Raw genomic sequence first — 26,833 nt, 5'->3', positions numbered from 1 at the left:
AAGTATTTAAAGCCCTCCACCATTGCTATCTCTTCTCCCTGTAGCCTCACTCTTCCCCCACCACCTCTCTCATTCATGCACATATATTCTGTCTTACTTTGGGTAATCTTCATTCCTCTGCTTTCAGTGCATGCCTGAATCTTTCTAACTGTTCCTCCACCTGCTCCCTACTTTCACTGCAGATCACAATGTCATCTGCAAACATCATGGTCCACGGGAATTCCAGTCCAACCTCATCTGTCAGCCTATCCATCACCACTGCAAACAGGAAGGGGCTCAGGGTTGATCCCTGATGCAGTCCTACCTCCACCTTAAATTCATCTGTCACACCTACAGCACACCTCACCGCTGTTCTGCTGCCCTCGTACATGTCCTGCATTATTCTAACATACTTCTCTACCACTCCAGACTTCCGCATACAGTATCACAGTTCCTCTCTGGGTACTACGTCATAGGCTTTCTCTAGATCTACAAAGACAATGTAGCTCCTTCTGACCTCTGTACTTTTCCATCTACATCCTCAAGGCAAATAATGCATCTGTGGTACTCTTTGTTGGCATGAAACCATACTGTTGCTCGCAAAGACTCACTTCTGTCCTGAGTCTAGCCTCCACTACTCTTTCCCATAACTTCATTGTGTGGCTCATCAACTTTATTCCTCTATAGTTGCCACAGCTCTGCACATCACCCTTGTTCTTAAAAATGGGCACCAGCACACTTTTCCTCCATTCCTCAGGCATCTTCACACGCGCTAGAATTCTATTGAACAAGCTGGTCAAAAACTCCACAGCCACCTCTCCTAGATGCTTCTATACCTCCACAGGAATGTCATCAGGACCAATTGCCTTTCCATTTTTTATCCTCTTTAATGCCTTTCTAACTTCCCCCTTACTAATCATTGCCACTTCCTGGTCCACCACACTTGCCTCTTCTACTCTCCCTTCTCTCTCATTTCCCTCATTCATCAACTCCTCGAAGTAGCCACACTCTCCCCTACCACTACCTTACAGTTGGTAACCTCCTTCAGATGACATCGTCTGCACAAGATGTAATCCAACTGCGTGCTTCTACCTCCGCTCTTGTAGGTCACCCTATGTTCCTGCCTCTTCTGGAAAAAAGTGTACACTACAGCCATTTGCATCCTTTTTGCAAAGTCTACTACCATCTGTCCCTCCAAGTTCCTTTCCTGGAAGCCGTACTTACCCATCACTTCTTCATCACCCCTATTTCCTTCACCAACATGTCCATTAGAATCTGCACCAATCACGACTCTCTCTCTCTGTCTGGGATGCTCAGAACTACTTCATCTAGCTCCTTCCAGAATTTCTCTTTCACCTCTTGGTCACATCCTACCTGTGGGGCATAGCCACTAATCACATTATACATAACACCCTGAATTTCAAGTTTCAGCCTCATCCCTCGATCTGATACTCTTTTCACCTCCAAGACATTCTTAGCCAACTCTTCTTTTAAAATAACCCTGACTCCATTTCTCTTCAATTATTTAAACCCTGCCCCTAAACTTCTAGGCTTACTGTCTTTCCACCTGGTCTCCTGGACACACTATATATCAACCTTTCTCCTAATCATGTAAACCAACTGCCGAGATTTTCCTGTCATAATCCCAACATTCAAAGTCCCCAAATTCAGTTCTAGGCTCTGTGCTTTCCTCTTCTCTTTCTGCCGAGGAACCCGCTTTCCACATCTTCTTCGACTTCGACCCACAGTAGCTGAATTTCCACCGGCGCCCTGCAGGTTGACGGCGCCGGTGGCGGACGATCCGGTATGGAATTCTTTGGATGAACGCTCATATTTGTTTGGCAAAGTTTTAAGCCGGATGCCCTTCCTGACGCACCCCTCTGCATTTATCCGGGCTTGGGACCGGCCTACAGATTCCACTGGCTTGTGCCCCCCATAGGGCTGCCTTCAATGATGGTGTCAATCAATATCATGAAATGGAACAGCCCACTGCGGCCCCTACCTGGAATCAAAATGGCACCGTCCGTAGATTCGTCATGTTTGACGTTATTCTTCAAGAACCATAACGTAGCCTACTATAGTTAGAACAATGTTAATAATAACTCATTAACATTGGTGGAAGAAGTCCCTTAAATTGTGTCCCCAATGCCGTATTTCTTTGAAAATTGTAATTAATTTGTAAGCGCATTCAGGACAAGCGTCGACGTTGGAGTAGTTTTTGCCTTCCATTACGCAGGACCATTCAACGTTTTACCGTTGACGGTAGGAGCAATTCAACCAACAGTCTGAGCTACACCTGTTTGGTTGACTAGATTTCATTTTGAATGCCTCGTTGTCTATTTAATAGCCTAACTTCAGCTTGTCACTTCAAACGGCGTCCTTCAGCGGGTTGCCACGCTTCCTACCTGCATGGAATCGGCGCTGATTATCTCTCCCCGGAGTCGTTTTCCGATTTCAACGGCCAACTTTGATTTTCCGGTGCCGGTAGCTCCTAAAATGACCACCAAAGACGGCGACATCGCTCTCCCCAAGGCACACTTCATGCAACGCGTGGACGTCGCCATGATGCCTCTCTCGAATCAGGCGGCCCCAAACGCGCATGCGCGGGGTTGCGTAGACAAGAAGGCGGGGTATCGTTGCCTGGCAACAGGCAGCCGTTGCCGCGGTAACGCCAAGAGCGTTTCCACTTGTGGTAATGCTTGGAGACAGAACACAGCCTAATGGTGTTTGACATTTCTTTCATTCATTGCTAAATCCAACGCCATAATAAAATAAAAAATGCCATGTGTGTTTGTCTATTCCATATTTATTATATTTAGTATATATAAGGTGCCTACATTATCAAGTGTAATATTTGCTGTATTCATTTAGCAGTTTTATTGTAAACTTGGCTAGTTAAAATGTATTTGGTGTTTTATTTTTTAATGCATCTCTTCAAGAGATAAATCTATAATTTGACATTCATTTATGAGTGTAAATAAAGCAATTTGCTTGAACATTTTGACATACTATCATGCTATTGAATGAGAAACCGCGTCCGAAGTTTTGACTGGCAGTGTACATTTGACTCTCATATTTGCTTTATCAAATAATTGGTCAATTATAATTAAATTAAAAATAATTCTATCATAATAAAATCTACAAGTACAGTATTATTTTTTGTCATTTGTAATTCAATTTTATTGCACTTTAGATTACAATAAAGAAACTTAAAATGAAAATTTTACACATTTTTTCCGCCTCATCCTAAAATGACCTTGCCCAATCTGTCCATTTTAAAAATCACATTTGCTCACCCCTAATCTCGAAGCTCAGTAAATGGAATACATAACTGACAGACATTTGCGTTCAGTCATACCGTTCTATGTATATACACTAGAGGTGTCAGAGGGTAATAAGCCAAACGGGTCTGAATGATGTCAAACAATTAAATTTATTGATTTTCTGAAAGACTCTTTATACATATAGGCTTGAGGTACAGAGAGAGAAAAAAAAAAAAAAAAAAAAAAAGTGCTGAAACAAGGCTCCAAAATGAACTGCAAATGTATTAGCAACGGCCACATCTGGCAACAGATACAAATCAAACATTTAAATAAATGAGACTTTCGGCGAAACGAAAACGAGGGGAAACTGGTGGGTTTGTACCGAATTGATGAGCGGAAGGATGTGGGCAGGAGGAGAAAGGAAAAAAAGAGAAGGGTGAAGCATTGATTCTGGGGGGGCTCCTGAGGTCGTTACATACAGCGGGATATAAGCGACAAAGCTATTCCTGAGTGCTGGCAAAGACAGGACATGCTACTCTGAGATATTCTAAGCTGGGTTGCTTCTGGACTGTGGGGAACACAGAGCATGCAAAAAGCAACAACAATACAATCATTAAGAGGCTTCCTTCCCATCCAAGACGGTGCACTACAGGTCCGGGGGCTTTTAATCACACGAATTCAACGCAGCCGCATTCAGTACACAACCACCAGAAAGGCCCCTGTCAGCCACGTTAACAAAAAAACAGCTCACACTGAACACAACTCTGTAGGAAAATATAGTATCAAACTTTGTTGTTAAGTGACTTTTCTTTTTTTGCCCAAGACACAGAAAACACAAACAAGGAGGCATTGATGTGTGACAAAGTGTCCCATGCAATCCAAGTCCTACTCAGTGTTTTATCATTTCGTTTTATTAACAAAAATAGCTTTTGAGTTATCTCTGGGGAAAAAAAAAAGCCAGTAAGCTTTAAGACAAATTGATGGGGGGAGATAAAAATAAAAAAAATAAGGGGAGTAAAGTACACAGCTCTGGTTTTGGTTCCAAAGGGACTGTACAGAAACGGGGTACTATGTACACATAATGGGATCGGCCGCCAACGCCGAAAACCTTCAAGAGGCGTCCATGGTGGATGAAAATAAACATTTACAAATAAAATAATACGACAGAGATATACAGTGGGGTTCATTTCCCAAAATGGTTGACAATGAAAAGAAATGAAATTGAAGCCATTCTCTTAGGAATTTCTTTTGGTTGATATACTGAAGCCGACATTCACCATGGCACAATAATTCTATAATTGTACAGATTCTAGTTTGGGGATAAAAATAAATCAAGCAAATTATTAATGCTACAAAACTGTTGAAATAAGTTTCACTGGAGCTACAAATGGTTACAGACAGCCATTTTTCAGGGGTGAAATTTTAAAAAAGTGTTTGAGGGCTATGGCGAATGGCACAAAATAGTGCAGAAATAAGGGTGGGGGTCTTCCAGTCTGTCCCGACCAACCATCACACGGAGCCCCCCAACCCATGCAGCACTTCAGTGTCTAATTTCTTAACATGGGGGGGGGAAATGCACAAAAAAAAAGCAATATTGGGTTTTTAGTTGAAATTTCAGGATGGACATAAAAAGCTGGTTTGATCTTCGGTCAGCATTTTTTTCCATAGCTGCTCTTCTCTAACATGGAGCTGAATGGCAAAGTTCACAACAGTTTAATCCATGAAAATTTCCAAGGAGGTCCAATTCTGCCTCTCTGTGACTCCCCCAGTCTCCACTTCCCTCTGAGAATCGGTTTGAAGCCTCATAATGGCAAGGTACTGTTGCTCAATTTAGGTGTTTTTAGGACTGTTTAAATACCAAATTTAATTGAACCAGTAAATGTACTTGTTAATTCATGGATGCCATTCAGCTCCTTTGTTGTAGGTTGCAACAGAGGGCGAGAGACTGGAAGAGTCACGAAAGGCATAGGTGGACGTTCCTGGAAATGTATTTGTGGATTCATGGAGCCATTCAGCTCCTTGTTATAGAACAATTATTGAATAAATTGAACAGTTGGACATGTGCCTTCAAACGTTTAAACAAGGTCAAATTCACCTATAAATATTAAAGTGCATCCTAAAATTTCATCCAAATGCCCGATATCCCTAACTTTTTGTGAGCAGTGTATTGAGACAACAACCAAGGACCCGTGCAGTCCTACATTTGCTGTCCCGACTGGCTAAAGGCCTTTGTCTATCACTCACAAGCTAACTGTGCAAATCACAAGAACAACAAAAAAAGAAAATCCACCTGCACAATTCCAACGTATCTAAATGAGTGTCCATTCTCCTTCATTCAGTTTTCAGTTCCGGGAGCATTCAGGATCGCTTGAGCTGCGCCAGCCTCTGCAGGAGCTGCGCCTGCTTGACCTTCAGCTGCTTCCTCTCCTGAGCCTTCTGCCGCTCGCCGGCGTGCAGCTGCCGCAGGTACTCGGTGGCCCGCGTCAGGATGGCCACCTTGGGCGTCTTGGCGCAGTTGGCCAGGCCGGGGATCTCGTCCCGCAGTGACAGGAAGCGCGAGCGCAGGTCGTTACGCCGCTTGCGCTCCAGGAAGTTGTGGGCCTTGCGTCGGTCCGTGTCCTCGCAGTCCGACGACTGGGGGCTGGAGAGGTGCGGCGGGGACGACGACGATGACGACGAGGAGCAGGGGGGCGACGACGGCGACGCAGGGGAGGTGGGGGACGAGGCGCCGAGGTCAGGGGACTCCGAACGGGCCCCGGCCGTGGTAGCATGAGACCGTCTGCTGTCGAAGTTCGAGGGGGCGTGGCCGAGCCGGGGTTGGTGGTAGTGAGAGTGCTGACCCGGTTGGTGGAGCGCCAGGGCGGAGGCCTCCTGGCGGACCCTCTTGCGGGGCAGCGGCGGTTCGGCTGATGACAGCGGAAGCGTGTCTGGCGACGGGGCTGCGTAGTTGTGCTGCTGCTGATGGATGGAGATGTGGAACCGCTTCATGCAGGGGTCCAGGGGGTCCGCTCGCACAGTTATGGTCGCGGGTTTGCGGCCGTTGACCAGACGACGGGATTTGCGTTGCTTGTGCTCCACGGTCACCACGTCGATCTCCTCTTCATCCTCGTCTTGGTCATCCTCATCATCTGGAAGGATAAGCAGCAGTTTGGCAAATAATACTTTGAACTTTGCTTGTGGCGAATGAGAACGATTGTGTACGCCGTGATCACAACATCTTTGATCTACTGATAAAGGGAGACGGCAGACCTCCTCTCTCAACTGTAAGCGCCTCATACAACAAAGAGCATCTTTGAAAGCATGTTTTTTTGTTTTGTGGTTTGCTCTTTTGTAAAAGTGGCCTCTTACGAAACAAGTTTTGGCCATCTGTATGTTTCACATATTTGCGGTCTGACAAAATGCCATACTATCCTAGTTCACAATTATTATATTTAAAAAAAAAAAAAAATAAAAAAATAAAAAAAAAGGGGTGGAAATAGAAAGAAACGGCCATTAATGGGCTAAACATTGGCATCTAAAGTTGCAGTATTATAAAATTTTAGGCAACTGATATTGGACCACAAACAGTGGGGAAACACGTAGACAGACTATCACAAAACTCAGCCATGTTCTTTGTCCTCTGCAATCAGAAACTAATATTTCAGCAGCTTACTGAGTCACAGTAGTTGTGAACTTACTCTTCTGTATTACCCCCCCCCCCCCCCCCCAGAAGGAGCAGCACAATTAGTTGAATTGAAGCATTAAATCATGATGCACAAACCTTAATTCTTTACATTCTACGTACTTGTTATTACTCTATTTTATAAAGTTCAATATTATAGAGTGCTACATTTCTTGTTTAAAATATTTGAAAACGTTTTTTTTTGGTGGAGGCTGGAACAGATTAATGGCATTCCCATTAATTTAAATAGGGAAAGATGATTTAAGTAACAAATGGTTCCAGTTACAAGCGTAGTCACGGAAGTAATTAAATTCCAGTGGTTCTTTTGTACTCAGAGTTTTGCCCAACCTTCAGCGAGCCAAGGCACATAGTGGTACATTGACTTACATGCTCCTTGTAAGTGTTTTCATTTCGTATTGGTGTCTTTTTGTGTTGCGAGCCGGGGTTTGAGCTTCAGATAGCCACCACTCACTTTCAGCATTGAGCGAAAACAATCGACCCGGTGACAGCTCATAACCTGAAAAAGCCGGAAACTTGGGCACTCGTAAAATCGAGGTTCAACTGGATTTTACATTAGAAAAATCTCAACACACACACACCAAACAAAAAAAAGTCACAAATAGTAAAAGGTTTATACAGTACATTGTAATCTTGTCTCAGTTTCATCACAAATGTATTTTGTATGAACTCTGGTCCCATTTAGTTGAACAAAAATATAGTATTATTCAGTTGTATGAATGGCAAAATGTGGGTACACAGGTTACTAGAACATTCTGCCACCTAGTGGAAGAGCATACAATTGTTCTGCCTGTCACTATATGTCGCTGGCATAGATAAATGAAAAAAAGATTCATTATTTGTGGTAAAATAATCCTTTTCAGACCAATTAAATTAAATGTACTAAATTATGAAAAATTAGTATGAAAGTACCCCTTTAAAGTACCACAAAATGACATCAGTTATGGCACAACAGGATTGTTGTGCTCAATAAGACACTGGCTTGGAAATAAAAGTTCAGAACATTGAGACCCTTCGGTCCCTTTAAAAACAAAATAATTGGGATTTCCCCCCCCCCCACTATTGTGGATTAAAGAAATCGAGTTTAGTGCTTGCTCATCTCTAATACAAACTGTTTGAGGCCAAGTCCCTGAGTGGAAATTCCCCATCGTCATTCATTTGGACATAGTTAAAAAGACACTCGAGTGGAAATCAGCAATAATATTCCATGTGGCACAAGATCCCTCAATGTTTTATTTACTGGAAGGAGAAAGGTTTTTAAACAGAGCAAAAAGGTTTACGGAGACGCAAATCCAGGTAAAAGACGAAAATCTTGAGGGATTTTCTCCGCTCTTGTAAACTGAAACGCGCATTTAAAGTAATTGCACCTCAGCGGATTTTAATGCTCGGGAAGTAGTAATCTCTCAAGGAAAAAGACCAGACGTTTTCAAGGGAGGAGTGTCCAAAGTCAACTATAAAAACACTAACGGGGAATTTCAGATTTATTTCCACTGATTATCCCCCCCCCCCGACCCCTTTCTACTCGCGTCCCTGCCAACCTATTCATATACCCGTCGGTGCTCAGAGCGATGCCACCCTACTGACACAATTGGCGCCGTGGCATGTTGAAAGGAGGAATGCAGCAACAAGTCTCCTTTGTGACATTCCACGCGCCATTATGCACGGTCTAATTTCGACATCACATGCTCGCCTACATACCGAGCTCAGTCGTATGCCTTCAGCGAGTGGAAATGGAAAAGTAGGTCTGCACTTTGGAACATTTAAAAAGGGGCCAGTTACTGGAAAGTTGACTTTTTAATTGCTTGCTGACAAAAAGTCCATAATATAGTCCAACCTAAGTGTGAAATTTAACAATGTAAATCTTTTATCTGCCTTTTGCCGAAAATGTGTCTGTGAGCGAGTCCTTCTGCACCATTCTTATGTAAATAATTTACACAGTAGCGGCCCCACACAAAGTTTCTTTGCCCGTGACTTGGGAGCTATGCCGGGTTAAGATCCCGAGCCACTTTCAATACATTGTCAAACAACGTCAGAAACACTAATCATGTCGACCTTAAAGCGTAAGCAGAGCTGCATTAGTTCTTGATACTAGACTGTTCGGTAAAATTGTCAACACGGTAGAGATGGTGGGCGGTTATTTTTGTGCTAGGAAGTGTCCAATGCATGCACCACATGATTCCCAACCACTGTGCCACAGGAAATTGTCCAACTTAACTGATTTGAAAAATTGGATTCATCTTTGTTCATCTATGCCAGCGACATATAGCAACAGGCAGAACAATTAAATGCTCTTCCACTAGCTGGCAGAAGGTACAATTAACCTGTGAATCCATGGGTTGCCATTCATACGACAGAACAGAATTGTGTTCAGGTAAACGGGCCCAGAAGTCACAATGAGGAAGAAAACTAAATCGACATTTTCATTATTTCAGTCTTCATCATTCGTCTCATAGTAAAATTGCCCAAGTCACTAACATACTGTTGTTATACAGTGTATCATTTAAGAACAAAAAATAAAAAATAAAAAAAAATACCAATATACTTAGTTGGTTTTTTTCCCCCCCGTTTTTTGAAAATGTTCAATTATTACTTGGTCAACTATGCTGTTGGGCTAATGATATATAATATATATAATATACAGGGCTCCCTCACATTTGATTTGCTACTTGCGGATTCACTTTTTTTTTTTTGGGTTCGGGGCATCTCTGTTATGTGCTGAAAAACTCATACAAGTATTGCTTTGGGGCCATCTTGTGGCATTGTGATTCCAAGGAACTATGTTGAAGCAAGTTGAAGAGCTTCATGTAGTGCTTTGCCACCATCTTGTGGTATCATCTATCGACAATTTTAAGCTCAAACGCTCACATCGCTTTCGCAACTTAAAGCCCGTTGCCTTGTTCAACCCCCTAGCATTGCCCCCAGTTGTCATGGTAATGACAGCTGTACTCTGCATTGGTTTCGCAGTGAGTAGGGCGGGCACCCTCATTTTCAAGACAGGACCACCCTCTCAAAACAGGTTAAGTCTCAGGAGGCTTACATAATAGTGTGTAAAAGTATGCAAGAATTCTTGATCCTTGGGGTATTTTGACAAAAGCATGTCACCAACACTTCAGTAATACACATGGGAATTGTTTGAAATACGTGTAAATTTTTTTGTCACTGTCACCTTTAAGTGAGATTTAATAAGAACCTTCGTGCTGCTTCCCTCCCACTTGCATACATCTCCAATAACAACCCATCTAGTTCATGTCAAGCGCAAGACGGCACTGCGGAGAGAGGATGCAGTCGTAAGTCAGAGCGAAGGAACATTGGAGGGAGGTGGTGGGGGAGGGTGGGGGTAGCAGCTGGTCCGCTGGCGCTGGTCCAGGCGGCAGATGTTCAACTGGGCGTGTCACCCCTTAGAGCATGTGTTGCATGCGCCAAGGTAACGCAATGCAGTCATGTGCCACACACGAAGCATTCTCAGTTCCAGCCAGAGCGGAGGAGCAAAGCCAAATATTGACGAGCGGCTTAGTCTCATCATAGATGTTCAGTACACTCAAGAAATAAAAACACACACACACACACTATACTATGTCGTTGTGTGCCTTTAAGGGGCGTGGCCTCGTGAGAAGGCACTGCAGTCACTGAGTTAGTTCGGCATTAGAGGCTGCTCCATGTGCCTTGCGAGTGATATCACTTTGCATTTGTGTTTGACTGCATCGGAAAATAACTGGCTGAAAGGGCATCGGTGACTCTCTCCCCCCCCCCCCCCCCCAACTCACAGCACTAGCAGAAAAAAATGAATAAATATCCAAGTTCCAGCCATCCGTGACCATTTTTTTTCCCTTTTTTATATCATAAAAGAGTGCTACTATACACACACTGACCTGATGAGTTGATGTGAGACTCTGACCCAGAGGAGATTTGCTTCTTGCAGCCTCCGCCCAAGGGGAAGGTGAGCACAGCGGCCGGGTCCACGCAATCCGCCACCAAACAACCGAGAGGCAGCGTGTCAGCGGTTACACCCTGCGCCCTCCCCGGTGACGTTCCGGTGACCACCTTGGTGGTGGCGGGGACCCCCTTAGCATGGCAGGGGTGGCAGCGCTCCCCCACCACCCTCTCAAGCTGCCGTCCGGCCGAAAACCCGCTCCACATGCAGTCCTGGATGATGATGGAGCTCAGGTTCCCCATAGAGTCAGTGGTCGGGGTCACTTTGCAAGGGAGGTCCTGTTGCTGCTGCTGCTGCTGCTGCTGTTCGTCCTCCTGCCCCAAAAACTGAGACACCCACTCCAGCTTGTCCCCTAGCGAGGGACACACCAGACCGAACCTGCCTGACCCCTCCACTGACCGGACGGGGGACATGGGCGGGGTGGGCACCAGCTCGAATTTCTTCCATATGTCTTCGCTTGGTGCCGTGGACTTGAAGAAGTCCTCATCCGGGTCATGGTGGTCGTCGTAGAAGTAGTGCTGGTAGTGGTCCAGGTGGTCCATATCCCAGCTGTCATAACGTGGCACCGCGGAGGAACTGATGCCCGGCATAGGGACTCACTCCCTGTTCCCTCAGTCTGCAAAGAGAGAGAGGAGCACACTTCGTATCAGCGCTGAAACCCATTCTCACGAGTATAATCAAGAATTGAACCCCATTCGTGTGGACTGAACTGAAGCCCATTCTTTTGAGTAGAGGGGGCAACAATTACCTGATTAATCGACAACCGATCAATTATCAAAATCAAAAACTATTTCGATGAACCATTAATCGTTTCGAGACATTTTTAAACTAAAAAGTGTGCAAATCCTCTGAGTTCGGCCTCTCAATAGTAAATTATCTGTGATTTCTGTCTTCAACGAAAGCACTGATTATCTTTGTGTTTAACCAAAACAAGACATTTGCAAATAGACGCGTTTGACGTTGGAAAATGAACATTTTTGCCTATTTTCTGACCTGTTACAGACCGAACCAGTAACTGAATCATCATAAATTTATGGAAATTAGTCAGTTTAATAATTCCGAGAATAACCATCATTTGTAGCTGTAGTATAAGTAACCTGTAATTGACGATTTAGTTGAACCTTAAGCAGTCAAGCTAGTACCCAGAACGACATGATTCCCATGTGATATTACTTAATTGTTGTTTATTTGGTATTGTTTCACGATTAAATCTTATTTTTAATGATTGTTTATTCGTTAAAGAAAACCAATTAAATAAGTCACTTAACAGCCAGTAATCAGTTAAACATTGATTTAGCAATAAACTTCCACGCAAAATAAGTTCATCAGATAGATCAATGGAATAATCGAGAAAATAATCGATTCTAAAAATATTCGATAGTCCCAGCCCTACTTGTGAGTACAACAACGACGTCAGCAGCGCAAAGGAACATTTGATGAAAGTACAAAGGGACATTTCATCTTGAAACGGCTCAAGGAAGAAAGTCTGCTCGTGGAGTGACCGGCCAGGAGTTTAGGCCAATGGCAGCTCTCGTGTGAATATTTTGTTGTGAATCAGCGACTGTGTCATCCTTGGCCACATCTGCAATGTTATCAAATCGAATCAAAACCCGAACCCCATTATCGCGCATATAAATTCATCTGTTTAGGAAGCCAGCCGATTAAGGCTTGGGGGGGGGGAAAAAAACAAAAAACAAAAACAAAAACGCTATCGAGCCAAACACTGATAAGGCAAAAGGAAAAAGAAAAAGCTGAGAACTTTCACGTTTCGCAATAGAGTTTCATTACATAACTGTTTTATAGTAGTAGACGGTGGGTGCTTTGGATGCTTGAGAGGGGCGCGGGGTGGACGGTTGTTTAGCCGATCAGCAGAAAGGTGATTAAATTAGACGGCGGTGGCTCAATTAGCGGTGGAAACTTAAGACGTGGCCCCGCTCCTCTTATCAATTAATCAAACAGGAGCCGATGAGCTCAAGCGATGCAGCTGGGGTCCTCAATTACCGTCAGAAAACTCCTATCGTGCAGAAGCGTGGGAACGAGTTTCGAATTGAGTTTTTTTATTTTTTTTACCTGGTGTGCACGTTGAAAAAGCCGCTTGCTCCTTCATAGATCCTTCGTAAAGCAGACGACCTCAGTACTGAGCGTCAAACGGCGCATGCACACGGGTCGCTGCCGCTTCTTCTTTCTTTCCTCTTCCGCCTGCGTGGTAAACAGTCCGCGAACAAACCCTGTGCGAAACTCGCCGCAGTGGCCGCGCCGGCTGCGGTGGCGATCACTTTCTTTGGCAGACTGGCGCGCTGTGTGATTTCCCAGGAAGGGAAAGGACGCTTGGCTATTATGCATGAGAGGGCGGGTCGTAGTAGGCAGGCCACGCCCACCGTTTAAAGCGACAGTGCACCCACCAAACTAATGGAGCGCTGCTGTGATCACAATACCAGCTGCAGGGATCGAAAGCACTGAGGATTTACTTTTCGCGTCCACTGAAGATTTTTGAGTTTTTTATTTTTTTAAAGTGCATTACATTTTCAATGTTTGGTGTGTTACTGTATTTAGTTATTTGGACCGTCTGCATGCAGAGCTGGTTTCTTCTCCCAGACATTTTATAAAAATGACATGCCACGGAGTGACTGTCGTGGGGTGAGATTTTTGAATGAAAGTCACAGAATTTTGCTGAACATTTTACTCAATCTCATGATAAAACAAAAGGTATCTTTTACGACTTTAAATTGAAAGCATAAACAATGTTTATAGTTTAAGTACCACTCAACTGGGCCTTTCACAAAGTTGACTAGAATTACATTAAGTTGACTGGAATGAAATTACTCACCTTAATTTCAAAATGTCTCTTTTCACAGTGAGTATAGTGTAATTTGAATAGTTTGTCAGATTACCCAGATCATTAATCTATGTTCAAAATATTTTTTTAGAAAAAAACATTTTTGTTGCGATGTTGCGTGCAATATGGACAACAAAATTTATGTCAGTGTGACGGAGTGACCTTAGACACCATAGCACACCTGCTGATTAGTGGATGTTTGAACAACACAATTTACTGGTACAAGGCTGCCTATTCAATTACTGAATGGATTATCCAAGACCCGAATTTACCAAATGACATTTGATGACGAAAACATTCTTTCTAAGCTGTAGCAGCCTGGAAAACCTTTTTATTATTATTCTTTTTTTTTAGAACGCACATGTCAAGAACTGCAGTTTGGCATCACTCATAACGCCTACCTGTGTGCAGATATGTCATACATGTTACAGAAATGTCCTAGTAGTTGTGTGTAGTGATGCATTAGTAGTATGTAATTGCATACTTGTACTGCAGGGTATGGAAAGCCGTTTGAGCATGTATTCGATATCCTTGATATCGAGCTATAAGTCCATGTACTAGTAGGCCAAAAGTGGCACTATTAGTGGAAAAAAGGTACTTGTAAGACACAGTCTTCTACTAGTCTCCTGAATTGTCTTACTAGTGAGGACAAAGCACATACTAGTACATAGACCTTAAACTGAATATCAAGGAGATCAAATACATACCTAAACGACTTCCATATGTACAGTATTTGGCAAAACTACTTACACTCTGTACATAAGTAGAAACACAGATCCCTGACTGCTGTGCGTCTGGCGAGTGTATGCGTGCGTTTGTGTGCATGCGTGTGTTCTTAACAGCTGTACGCAACAACTGCTGACACTTGTTTTTCTTGCCATACGAAACCCTCAGAGTGAGTCACGGAACGTTGGCGTCTCGAGCACGATTATTGGGAAACATCCCATATATAACCTCTCCTTCGGAGTTCATCAACAAGCAGACATCAGGGAAATCCCGTCCCTCGTCGGTCTTCCCATTGAAACAACTCAGAGCTTGTCATTGGTTCGCTGTTCCTCTTCTCGCCTATTTCAATCCACCCAGAGCTTTTACCGCCCCGTCAACCCGGATCAAAAAGATCTCGACCTGACACGAAACCCCGAGACATTAGAGGGTTAGATCCTCAGTCTCCCAGGGGAGATGTCGAACTAACCGACTGGAGAAACACTCCACCAGCTTTCGATTTCCCAGTCGGCAGCACTTTTCCTCCCTCAGCCTGTCTCCCTTTTCTCCCTTTTATCTCATGTGGCGCACTTAATCGTCTCCCCCTTGAAATCATCATCAATGGTGGTAATGTAAAGATAAGTATATTCTGAATAGCTCATCTAAAAATATCTGTTTCGATGAAACAAGCAGGCGAAATTTAATGTATTTAGTTCCTTTTGACTATTTTACCACTTGCACTTCAACTATAAAACCACCCCTGTTGCTAGACTATGTTGGCCTTTGTGTTAACAGCATTTTCATGTTGCATCACCACGCCAGGCCTATCTGGGCTTTGAACATTCCAAGCTGCATGTATGAGCAAAAACATACTTATACTGTATATCCTCAATTAGTCGGGTCCGCTCTAATAGATGCCACACTACCGTGTTTGCCAGGGAATAAACCAAGAAACACGAACATCTAACCTCTCTCCATCATGACCCGTGGCAGTTGGCTTCATCCATGAGACAAAGCAACCCAATCATTCATGGTGGGCTGCGTCGCTCGGTGGGTCTTACATGCATTCTTTTGGAATAAGAAAAGATACGGAAAAAAAGAAAATACTCCACAGCAACAAGTGCAAACCTGGCTGTACAGCTCACATCTTAGTGAACATAACCCTTAAATAATTAATCCCACCTCGAACGGAACTGCACTATTGACACCGCACCATATTGATACTGGTGTACACCAACATTCCCATAGATAAAAGTCTCCTTTCGAATAGATGCCTCGTTCAAAGCGACACCAGGTCCCCCCGGCGGGTGATTAAATCAACGCCCGTGGCCAAATGTTTATTACACTAAAATCCAAAACAAAAAGAATGCACTTGAGAGAAGACTGATGGCTGGGGAAAAAAGGAGAGAGGGTGTCCAATCCTTTCCTCCTCCTCTCTCCAGGGTCCTTCTTCATGTCAGCTGACCTCCTCCGCCCGACTCTGACCTTCCTGGCTGATCAATGGACACCTAGTCTGGGAGACACCCATCACCGTGTCTGGCCTTCTACAGGTTCATTACATGTAATCTGGGAGACCGCACAGGAAAAGGGACAGCTGCTACCCGCTGGATGCCGGTGACCTCCCTCTCACATACACACACATGCACAAACACACACACACAAACACATTTGCACAAATACACTAACTCATCAACAAGAGAAGGGTTTGTCTTTCACTCCAGATGCTCCTTACATCCATCTACTGCAGATTGTGTTTCACCTACACATCCATATTCACATCACCTCTAACCCCTCCAACTTAGTATAAGATTGTTTCCCTTAAAAAAAAAAAAAATAATAATAATAATAAAATAATTTTAAAAATAAGTTTCTAGCCATCTCGGACAACAAATTAGTCCAATCTTCGCAAGAATGTAAAAAAGAATGGATGCTGTATGGAGTAGTACAGTAGAGCAGAATCAATAAATGATCAACAAAGCTAAATTGCCCTTTGTTAGTTACTTTAAGGAAGTAATGATTAGCATGTATGCTTTACAGTCATAAGGATCTGGGCTGAAATTTTGGCTCAGGCCTTCCTGGGGGCAGTGTTAAACAGATAGACAGCAAATGGAACCGTTTAGAAGTAAGCTGCAGTAATATTAGTCGTTCTTTGCAGAGGATATGTACTTGTTAGTATTGTTCTATTATGTCTGCACGTGTTGCTCCACTGTTTGTTTTCAAATATCCATTGCTTAAAGGTTAATAAAACTTTAAAAACTGCATTTTGCATTGTTTGTTAGCATTAAGCTAAGCACACGTCTAAGGTTGTTTTAAATACACAATGTGTAATTCTCTCTGTTTTGTGTTTGTTTGATAGTAAACTTCAGGCTGTGGCACGAAACAGCATGAGGCCTCTCTTTTGAAGAATTGCTCATTATCTGCCAAACTGTTGCTTGTTGTGGAGTTAAGTTGAGTTCACTGCCACCATACAGCGCTCGTACCTTAAAGTTTTCGCTCCCAGGTTAAAGCAAAAAAAAAAAATCGGACAAATAACAAGTCGTAACTTGAAAAACTTAGTAACAGTTCATATGCCTGCTGCATGCGCCACATGCGCAGATATGCTAGGTGCTTGATGATGAAGTTTTTTCGTCATACTCTGGGCCAGCAGTCGCCACTCACTTGTCGCAACTCCCTAATCGCCACCCCTGGTCGTCATGGTAATGAAAGCCACCCCCTCAAAACCGGTTAATTCAAGCAAGAAAAAGACTCATGATCCTTGGGCTATTTTGACGAAAGCATGCCACAGACACCTGGGAATCATTTTAAATGCTTATATTTTTCCTTTTTTTAAAAGATGCCCTTGTTGGAAAGACTTGAGCCTGCATTTCACCAGTTTTTAAAGTCACACAAATCTCTAACTCTAATGAACATTTGAACGGCAGAATGTTTGTGGTGATTCAAATCGAGCAATTACGTTTGTACAATGTCCTGTCAGTAATTTGTGACGGGGATGTTTTCGCAAACCAGCAGAAAATCAAAATGAACGATTTGCATGAATACATGAACAACAGCCACATGTAATTAAACGCCATATTGATTATAATCAGTGGCGCAGAAAATTGAAGGGCGGCTACCACCGGAATAATGATTACGGGAAAAAGAGTTCATAAGAAGGCGATCCCGCTTCTGTCCGTCAGCTTGTTCAAGGTCTCGGCAGACTATCGACAGGTCAACTCTCCATCTTGCACGATCATGCGAGACAGCCCGGCCCATCCCGAATTACGTCACCGCTGGCTGACTGACCTCTGGTACTCAATTCTTCTACCCATTCCTCTCCGTGACTTTTGTTGCTTTCTGGGTAGAAATCAATCCCGGATTAAGATGCTGTCAACGAGACCGGAGAAAGAAAAAAAGAGTGCGGGAAGAAAAAGGGCAAAAGGTATATTCATGTGGATGAGAAACTCGATGGAGATTTATGTGGCGTAATCAACCACAAGAAGTTCAGAAGAACGCGGAGACAAGTGGAGAGGTGAACGAAAGGCTCCATTGATGTGAGGAGGGAAAGTCGCATAGCGACAGATTGGGGAGGTGAAGCGATAACGGTTCACAGGAGCAGACTTGAAGGAAACTATGCTATTACATCACTGACATTTGGCAGGGCGACGTTATGGAGCATTCTTAAAGTATTGCACAAACACATCATAAACATGTTTCTAATATTTTGGCACCTACTGTTAAGCAGGTTACACCCAGATGATCGGGCCTAATTTGAGCATATCTTCTTGCGATCAAAGTCGACAATGGACTGAATGTCGGATATCTCTAAAAGATCCTCCTAACCGACTGTCACGTGGTGTGGGGTGTGATTGAATTTTTAAACAGATCGTGCCATTTCAGATTGATTTATGAGCCGATTCGATGAATTGATTGATTGAGCTTTTGATTTCCCAAAAAAAAAAAAAAAAAAAGAATTGAAATACATATTCAACATTACCTAAAATAAATTATTCATGAAGAAGTGCAATCGGAAATCCATATATAGTTATACACATTATCTCCACCTAATGCCTCCAAAACACAGTACATATACACATAACACACATAAACATTTCTACTGTACATACAGTGGATACAAAAAGTCTACACAAGTCTGCGGACCATGGCTTGTGCTTCAGTGATGTAAAATGTCTGGGAAAAGCCTACTAGAACATCTGAACTTTATTTGGTTAATCAGGGGCGCTGTAAATGGTAGTGTGCGCGGACTACGATTTCCAATGAGTTTGAATGTACTCGTTTCATTCTGAACATAGCCACGTCCACAGTTATAAGAGGGTGTGTGCACTTGTGCAACCACATTATCTCTTGGGTGTTTATTCTTACTCCCATTCTCTAAAAGACATACTTTATTTCTTTTCTTCAATTGAGTTATAAAGGTTAGACTCTAACTTAGAGGTTACATGAATTGTGGAAAAGGTTTTGAAATTATTTATGTTGATTTTTGTAGCCCCGAAACCTGGCATTTAAACAGGGGTGTGTAGACTATTTATATCCACTGCACATTTATACATACAACCCACAGATACCCAATTGCTGTTCCCTATTTTCCCTATACACACAAATGTACATATATTGTACATACTGTACATCTATCCAACTTTCCCCCATACGCTGTGTGAGGAGATTTCAACTGAAACCAAGTCACGCCGGCTACACACATACTGACAATCGGGCCTAATTTGAGCTATTTTCATCTCTTTCGATAAAAGTCAACAAAGCCACGATTGTCGGATGTCTTCATAAGAATAGCTTGAGCGGTTATCGTGTGCCGTGGGGTGTGTTAAGAGTGATTTTCGTTTGTGCAGGTGTGACCGTTAGTGCGACCAGTGAGTGCACCGCATATTCAAAGGCTCAGCCAACAAGAGAGGCAACCAGTCGGCACACATGCTCGCCACGCGACCGTTATATGCAAATGTAAGCAAACAAGGGTACGTCAATGGTAGCTCAACTACTCTTGCGAGCCGTTTTACCGTATGTTACGTAACACAACCATCGCCTGGGATATTATCAGGGTTTTTGTGTTTTTGTCTAGCAGCTGGGCTGATTGTTTTCAACATGTCCAATGCTTTACAGTAGAACCTTGTCGGCAATGAGTGCGCGCACAACACGTAGAGAAAGGGGGAAGAGTGCAGAGGGGAGGAAAAAAAAAGTCCGACTTGAGAGCCAAAGTGTAGATCGGGGCTTCAGGCTGCCGTGGATGCTTTAGAGCGCCTCGTTGTTGTGGCGTGGATAAACCCAGCGATGACCCAGTGGGATTTATTCCAGCCATCATGTCTTTAGTGGCTGTATTTTTGTGGCTTCGTGTAGTTATGTGCAAGCTTTTTTTCCAGGTTGTGGTAGTGGTATTTGATTGACAGTTGCCTGTTGAGCGGGACGTGATTTCAGCGCATTCAGCAGACACGCGTTTGAGAGCGGAGAAAATGGCTTCATTTTTCACGATTTAGAAGGCTCATTTTATGTACTTGATTTTGTTTTAATCATTCAAATTTGGCAAGCAACATTCTTCTCTGCAGTGTGTCCAATTTAGAAGACATATTTATTTTTACTTGATAGGCACTCTAACTCGCAAGTGTTTTTTTTCTGTCCCTTTTTGGGCGGTGTTTTTTTTTTTTGGGGTGACGCCACAATCGGTAGGGTACCATCATGTTGGCAAGCAGGTAAAACTTACCCGTGACACAAGAAAGGGCCTGGCTGTTCAGTACGATATGAGTAATACACTTAATAAAATCTGAATTACATGCAGCATTAGGAGACAGTACTGTCGTGCTATTCAACTACCTTCATGTTCCGTATCCATTGCGTGTCCGCAAGGCATTTACAAAGGAGGAGGAGTTTTACTTTATTTTTGATTTAATATGCAGTAGTTAATTTCTCTTGATACTTTAATTGATTGTGAAATGAATTGAAATTAATAAATAAAAGACATTAATTAGAAAAAAATGGTGATATTCATTAAAGAGAAAAATACTGTATATGAGTACTAATTACACCTGTAAATCAAGATAACATAATACCATCATTAATTTAATGCTGCTGCTCAAAATATTGCTGGCAGGGCCCTATGAAACAAATTACATTATTTCCTATTCTCCATCTAATTTAAGGGGCTGTCACTCGTCTCTCTTTTTTGCACAGTTCCCTTTGTAAACCAGAACACGCTGACCTGCCGCTGTGAGGACTTTTAGCGGTGAGAAACACCGCTGCGAAAATCACTTGACTTCACCAGCCGTCAAGCTGTGAGTCGAAAAGGAGACAGCAAGTGTGTTTTGTCTGCTTTTTTAAAATATTTTTGTCGCATCCATATTCAGACCTTCGTCTCCTGGCGCCACATGATCACTCCAAATGTACTCCTCAGTCAGTCTCTCTCAGTACACGGTGTACCCGGATATAACCAGAAACGAATCGCTTTACAAAATGAAATATTTGATGCATAATCACCGCTTTACCTCGAGAATTCTGCAGCCTTAAAGTCTACTGTCCTCACTTTTGAACACAGTGATGATGTAGCCTTGACGAGCTGATAGAGAATCATGTAGCTGTCATTTAGAACATTCCGGCAAACACTTGTCTAACGTGACACACAAAAACAGTTTTACTTTTTTTCTTTTTTTTTTTCATTCTGAATGGGATGCCCTTTTGAGACATCACAATGAAAACATGCTATAACTGCTTGGTTTTGTACTTCACATTTCTGGTTGACTACTAACTCTATTCAGTGTGCAGTCAGTGGAAGGCAAGACTTGAAGATACACCCCAAACTCATTAGCCAAAAATCAATCACTTTTTCCCACTGTGACTTTAGCATGCTCATTTGCTAAGAGTCAAACGTAGCTTTGAGGGGCTGAGAGAAATCCAATTCTTTTGGCCCTCTCGGTTTCAGACAGTCTTGAGTGGGAAACGGCTCCAACAAAATCCAGTACATGGACAAAATGGATTTATGGGGGTTGACTGCTAATGTTTGCAGCTACCCTCCTCGCTGATAACTGGTTTTAAATTGCAAAATGAATAAAATATCTATCTATCTACATACTTATATAGACTAGTTTTCATGATGGTGACAGTTTGACTCAGGAACCAGGGGCGGAGTCAGGAATTTTTCTGAGGGGTTGCCACGAATTGAATTTGTGGACTGCGGGGGGATAGGGGTGGGCTTTGCTGCTCAAACTTCGACAGGAAATTATTCTCAATTTCATTCCCGACACACGTGGGGGGTGGCCATTGGGTTGGCTCGTAGCACCACAATGTCCATTGAAGTGAAGCAAAAAAATGTGGCAAAAACTGTTTAATTCTTAACATTCTACTTAATTATATCATGACTGAAAACGAGTGTTTTGAGTGATGAACGTTGCCACAGAACAAATTCAATTAATATCTCAACGCACCACTATAGTTAATTTGAAGGACATTTTGACAAACTGCCATTCTTTTGGTTCCGGTGTGTATTTAAAGGCTTTAAAAAGAAAGATTGGGGGATTGCTTGGAGAGGTTATTGGTCCTGTCGGCTGGAGGCAAAAGACACAGATTTGATGCGCACGCACACACACAGTCACACTCACAGTAACACGAACACACATACCTGATGGAACATTCAAAAGGCTTGGCTTGGGCTTGTCGATGGAGAAGACGGATAGATGGAGGCATCTGCGAGGGGATGGAGTGAAGACAACTTTCACAACTCGGTGTGCTTAAATAATATCACGGCCCGTCTAGACGAGTGGCGGCAAGCGGTTGTGATAAATGATTTGCCCTCGGCTCCGTCAATTAGGCATAACCGACAAGCGTCGGCTCGACTTCGCTCAGTCTCATTTGGACAGTGGCGGCTTTGAGTCATTTGTAATTCAAATGAACTCAACAACCGCAGAAGAGACTGCATGTGTGGTTGTCACAGGCGCTTGTCACGAGCCGCGAACGAGAGTGAGTTGCGGGCCCAACGGAGAGGAGATGAAAGTAACCTGAAGAGACCACCTTGCCTCGCTGCAATTCCCTAATTAGGGCTAATTGTCTCTGGGAAAGCGCCGTGCGCCGTGGGTGTGATTTCCCACTCAACGGTGACTCGCAACAAATCGGTTGAGACAAATTAGATCAGTAGGTTGTAGTGTTTTGAAGCACGGCGCCTCATACGGCTCATTACACTTGTACATCATGTCAAGCCCCATTCACACAGCAACTGCAAAAGCAATGGAAAACACCCAAATATGCATACGAGGCGAGTAGCTGGCGATGGCCCTTTTGGCAAGAGCCACTAACTAATTGGCGAAACTGCCTTTTTTTTTATGCAGTTGAACCTCAGTTTACGAACAACCCGGTTTATTCAATCATCATAAATTGTTTTCACCTATTTCTCTGTTGCACTATATTTATGTTTGACCATGCAATGATCAAAATAAGGTAAATATCAGATCGTTCTGCGGCTGCAATGGATGAATTGCATTTCCATTTATTTCAATGGGAAACATTAACTTGATTTGCGAACGTTTTTGGTTTGAGAACGGGGTCACGGAACATATTAAATTCGTAACGCAAGGTTCCAATGTACTCCGTATGTGTTTTGGGAAATTAGCAACTCCTCAAGGCAGCGTTATTCGTCAACACTGGTATTGAAGCAGGAGTTCAGAACATTCATTCAATGATTGTAAGAATCCATCCATCATCTATAAGCGCTTTTCCTCATCAGGGTCGCAGGTGAGGTAGAGCTTATCTCAGCTAACTTTGGGCAAGAGGCAGTGTACAACATTGAGTGGCTGGCAGTCAATCGCATGTCACATCAAGGGTTGAACGACTTTAGATTATTTCTGTAATCATCGCTAAGGTGATGGTTGATGGTTGATTGATGTTTTTTTGGTCCCCCCAGTTGTCAACTCGCTGTGCACGCGTACGCCTCAAAACACACACTCGCTCGCTCAATTTCCCCGCTGTCCTCGGTTGCACCCGCCTCGACTCATCCATCCAGTCACATTCAGATACCTTCATGGCCTCGCCGACAGTCGGAATTTGTTGAACTCTAACACCAATTCTGCTTTGCACCAATGTATTGTAGCAAATCTGCCGTTGCGTTACGTGGATTGTTGCACGAGTTTTAGAATATCCGACTGTCTTTGAGACCATGAAGGTGTCTGAAGTGCGATTTGTGAATGAATGGGTGAGTCGGGGGATGGGGCGACTGGAAGGAAGAAGAAGAGCTTGCCGTGTGTGCGGGATGAAGGCTTGAGAGAAGCACGACAGTTTATAGTTCCGCCTATAATAAGTCTTTTTCATGTTGCGTTCAATGCTTGGTGATGTTGTCGAGAGTGTCCAGCACCCACGCAATCATATTTTCCGTTGGCCTGTTTTGGGGGTCCCCACCTCCTTGCTGATCCCTGGCACCCCCTCACACACAAACAGCCCACACATTGTTTCTTTCACAACTCCCAGCTGAAGAAGACACAATGCTTGATGCAAACAATAGCAACTCCTTCTCAAATGCGCTGAATTGTTGGTGTGTCTTCTCCTATTGTGTTTGCGGCGAATGTCCTTGTGACGCAGCAAGCTGAAGGCTACAGTGTGAAGGAATTCAAGCCATTCTGGTAATCTTTCTTTCCAGTAAAACAAAACTAACATACACACATCTTCATAACATCACATGTAACACGTTCCTGATATTTCTTTACATTTTCGTCTTTTTCAATGTCATAGTTATCATTTATTAGTAGAGGCATGTCACCAAAAAAATGACACGATTTCTATCCTTGTAATGATTTTCTAAGACAAAGATTAAAAAATGTTTGATTTTAAAATGTTTTGGGAAGCATTTCAGCAATGGATATCTGAAAAGGACGACAAATCACCCAAGCTGGAATACAATGACATTAAATATGGAATCATAATACAACATTAAAAATGGGAACTTATGTGAAACTCCATAATTATGATTATGAAACTATTTATACAATGATGCAGATTCATGAAATGTCACCCACTGTTTTTAATGTATAGGAAAGTAGTAAAGAAGTAAAGAACTTTGAAAAAAACAACAACATTGAAATGGGTCAAAACCAAACAAGCCTTGACTGTGTACAATGATATGAATGTTTTGTGATGTGATTAGACCTCTGACTTGTTTTATTTGTTTCCCATTATCTTGTTATATGTACTGTTCTGTAAATATTTTGTGTATGGAGTTGTGTTTTTTTCTTCTTCTTATATTAACTGTAAAATATTGGCTCTTTTTGTATTCTATATCTACATGACTGCATTCTATGGGAAGCACTTTGTGAGTTCTCTCTGTGAAAAGCGCATACACATATTTAGACGACTTAATCTTTTTATGCCTATTCTTTCATTTGTTCACTGGCTGCTCGGCTTACGAGTAAAATAGTGAAAAGAAGTCAAGAGAACTTGCTAAACTGTAGTTTACCATCAGAAATAGTGGTAAATAAGGAGTCCAAAGAGATCCTCAAGTTACAATCTATAGGGTTAATTATTGAACTTTAAGGTAGCTTGTTTATACTTACTCCAGGCCTAAATGGTACAACCGCAGAACTGTACACAGAGCCTTTTACTGGAAGTGCACCTCGAGCCCTCGCATACTGTATGCATGTTTTGTGTATGTCCGCTCTCGTGCTGTGGCGACTATGCTCAGATGTACCCAGAAGCACATATTAATGAGGGGCATCCTGTTACATCTGAATAGTGAGGAGGAGGGAGGAGGTAAACACACACTGCCTCTATTGTAACGTTCCAATGTTAGGAGCAATGAGGAATGCTAGCATGACGAAGACTTTTATTTTTTTTTGCTGTTTCAAAGCAATAAAGCAGATTTAACGCAAAGTATTGATTGACAATATTACCAGCAGATGCGATCGTTGACAAGGAAGTGATCCAACCCGAGGGGAAAGGCTGTCATCTCTTGGCCTTAGGGGCTCTCGGTGGGGGGGGGGGGGGGGGGGGCTTCCATGCGTTGGCCCTGTAGTGACAGATGTCTCGCTCCGTTAAAAAAAAAAACAAAAAAAAACACTCATTCACCACTAATCGACAGATGATACTGTAAGTGAGTAGGAACACATCCTTTCTCCTCCTTTTCTCTTTGCACCCTTTGAATGCATCCTAAATGTGCCGACAGCATCTCTTGGGCATTAAGAAAGAAACTATGTTAAGAATTCCAAACCAGTAGTGGCCCCTGAAAAGTTTGAAGAAAATTAGCCTGCAACACCAGTTTCGTCGATTGATGCAAAATTGGGTGCACATATTGTAGGATTGATTATGACAGGATGAATAAAAAGTCTCAAGGACCTATGCCTGAAAACAAACAAACAGGAAGTTTAAAGCATCCATTTTGGGTGAATTCCGGGACTACTAGCCCATGAGCTCCAATCAGAAGCAGGTATCCAAGACAGATGGGCAATGCTAATGTGAAAAACTTTTTTGCCTATGCCATATCATGTATTCCACATAAATACAGTAACCCTGCTATTCGCTGGGGAGAGGGACCCAGCCCTGCCACAAATAGAGAAGATCTGCAAATGATTGACGCTCCCAATAAAAAGATTTGTGATTGCCTGTAGATGCCACAAGTTGGTGGCAAAGTACTAGTTATGTCTAAATAAAACTTACCATCTGACTTAAATACAGCATATCTCCTTGACGCCAAGATAACAAAAACATTGAGGTGAGTTTTTCATCTAATAACAGGGGATGTGTTTTTTTTATTTATTTGCAAATTAGAATATTTCTCCTCATTAAAGTGCATTACTTTTTGTACAAAATCCTCCCAAAATGAGATTAAGTTGCATGTGCTCAAACACTCAATTGACACAGTGACTGACAAAAAAGACAAGACTTAATATTTAACTGCATTCAGGTATCATGAATCTGGGGATATTTCTTTCATGCTGAAATCTGGAAAAACAACTTTTTGTCTGTGTTGGCATTTTTTATGTGCAGGTTTCTGACTGCTTTACTACTGCACACACACATACACACGCAAACACACGTCTGGGTTTCTACATGCATGTGCATGTTGCACATGGATGACACTGGTATCCACCAGGGACTCCTCGCATCCAGTGTGGCAAATCACGGTGATTGATCAGTCCTCTGCCCCTCCCATCCTCATTCCAATCCAATCCCCCCTTGGCCTCTCCTCCCAGCGAAGCCCCCACACCCCTGGTGATCAATCATTCCATCAATCAGACAGGTAGCACCGGCATCATTCAATAGTTCCCACCCCATGGCGTGCCAAGGTTTACGATGACAAAAGACAAACTCTTCCTTTTTGGTCCCTGAAGTAATCATGTTTCACATGCTGATAAAGAGGGATGGGGGGGGCTGGCTTGGATACAGCTAAAGAGCCTCATTAAAGGAGCATTGCCTGTATGTCACATTAATTATCCATCTCGTCCCGAACGAGACAAAATAAAAGGTTTATTATT

General features: G+C 42.9%; 2 protein-coding genes across 5 annotated transcripts in view; both read right to left on the bottom strand.

The window, feature by feature from the left end:
• Nucleotides 1-2,543, bottom strand: part of trit1 (tRNA isopentenyltransferase 1) — a 31,795-nt gene extending 29,252 nt beyond the window's left edge. For 2 of the 4 annotated variants that reach the window (XM_061664291.1, XM_061664292.1), the window contains exon 1: nucleotides 2,385-2,543. In XM_061664291.1, the coding sequence (XP_061520275.1) occupies nucleotides 2,385-2,543 (159 nt within the window). The remainder of the gene's footprint in view (nucleotides 1-2,384) is intronic. The other 2 variants (XM_061664294.1, XM_061664293.1) reach the window with 1 other exon arrangement.
• An 850-nt stretch (nucleotides 2,544-3,393) lies between these two features.
• Nucleotides 3,394-13,142, bottom strand: myclb (MYCL proto-oncogene, bHLH transcription factor b). The gene is made up of 3 exons (XM_061665336.1): nucleotides 12,923-13,142; nucleotides 10,791-11,468; nucleotides 3,394-6,370 (listed from the first exon to the last, which is right to left on the bottom strand). The coding sequence occupies exons 2-3, from the start codon at nucleotides 11,440-11,442 to the stop codon at nucleotides 5,601-5,603; spliced, it is 1,422 nt and encodes a 473-aa protein (XP_061521320.1). The 5' UTR covers nucleotides 11,443-11,468; nucleotides 12,923-13,142; the 3' UTR covers nucleotides 3,394-5,600.
• Between the last annotated feature and the right edge of the window lie 13,691 nt (nucleotides 13,143-26,833).

The sequence above is a fragment of the Phycodurus eques genome, chromosome 20 (genome assembly GCF_024500275.1).
Source record: "Phycodurus eques isolate BA_2022a chromosome 20, UOR_Pequ_1.1, whole genome shotgun sequence".
Taxonomy (NCBI): Eukaryota; Metazoa; Chordata; class Actinopteri; order Syngnathiformes; family Syngnathidae; genus Phycodurus; species Phycodurus eques.
Note: the sequence above shows the minus strand (reverse complement) of the source record. Positions and strands in the feature narration are given on the sequence as shown.

What these genes read in the sequence shown, in the direction of transcription:
- myclb (XM_061665336.1), bottom strand. Translation starts at nt 11,442, where the DNA reads ATGCCGGGCATCAGTTCCTCCGCGGTGCCACGTTATGACAGCTGGGAT. An exon ending in GTCTCACATCAACTCATCAG is followed by an intron (nt 6,371 to 10,790) that starts GTCAGTGTGTGT and finishes TTATCCTTCCAG; the next exon opens with ATGATGAGGATGACCAAGAC.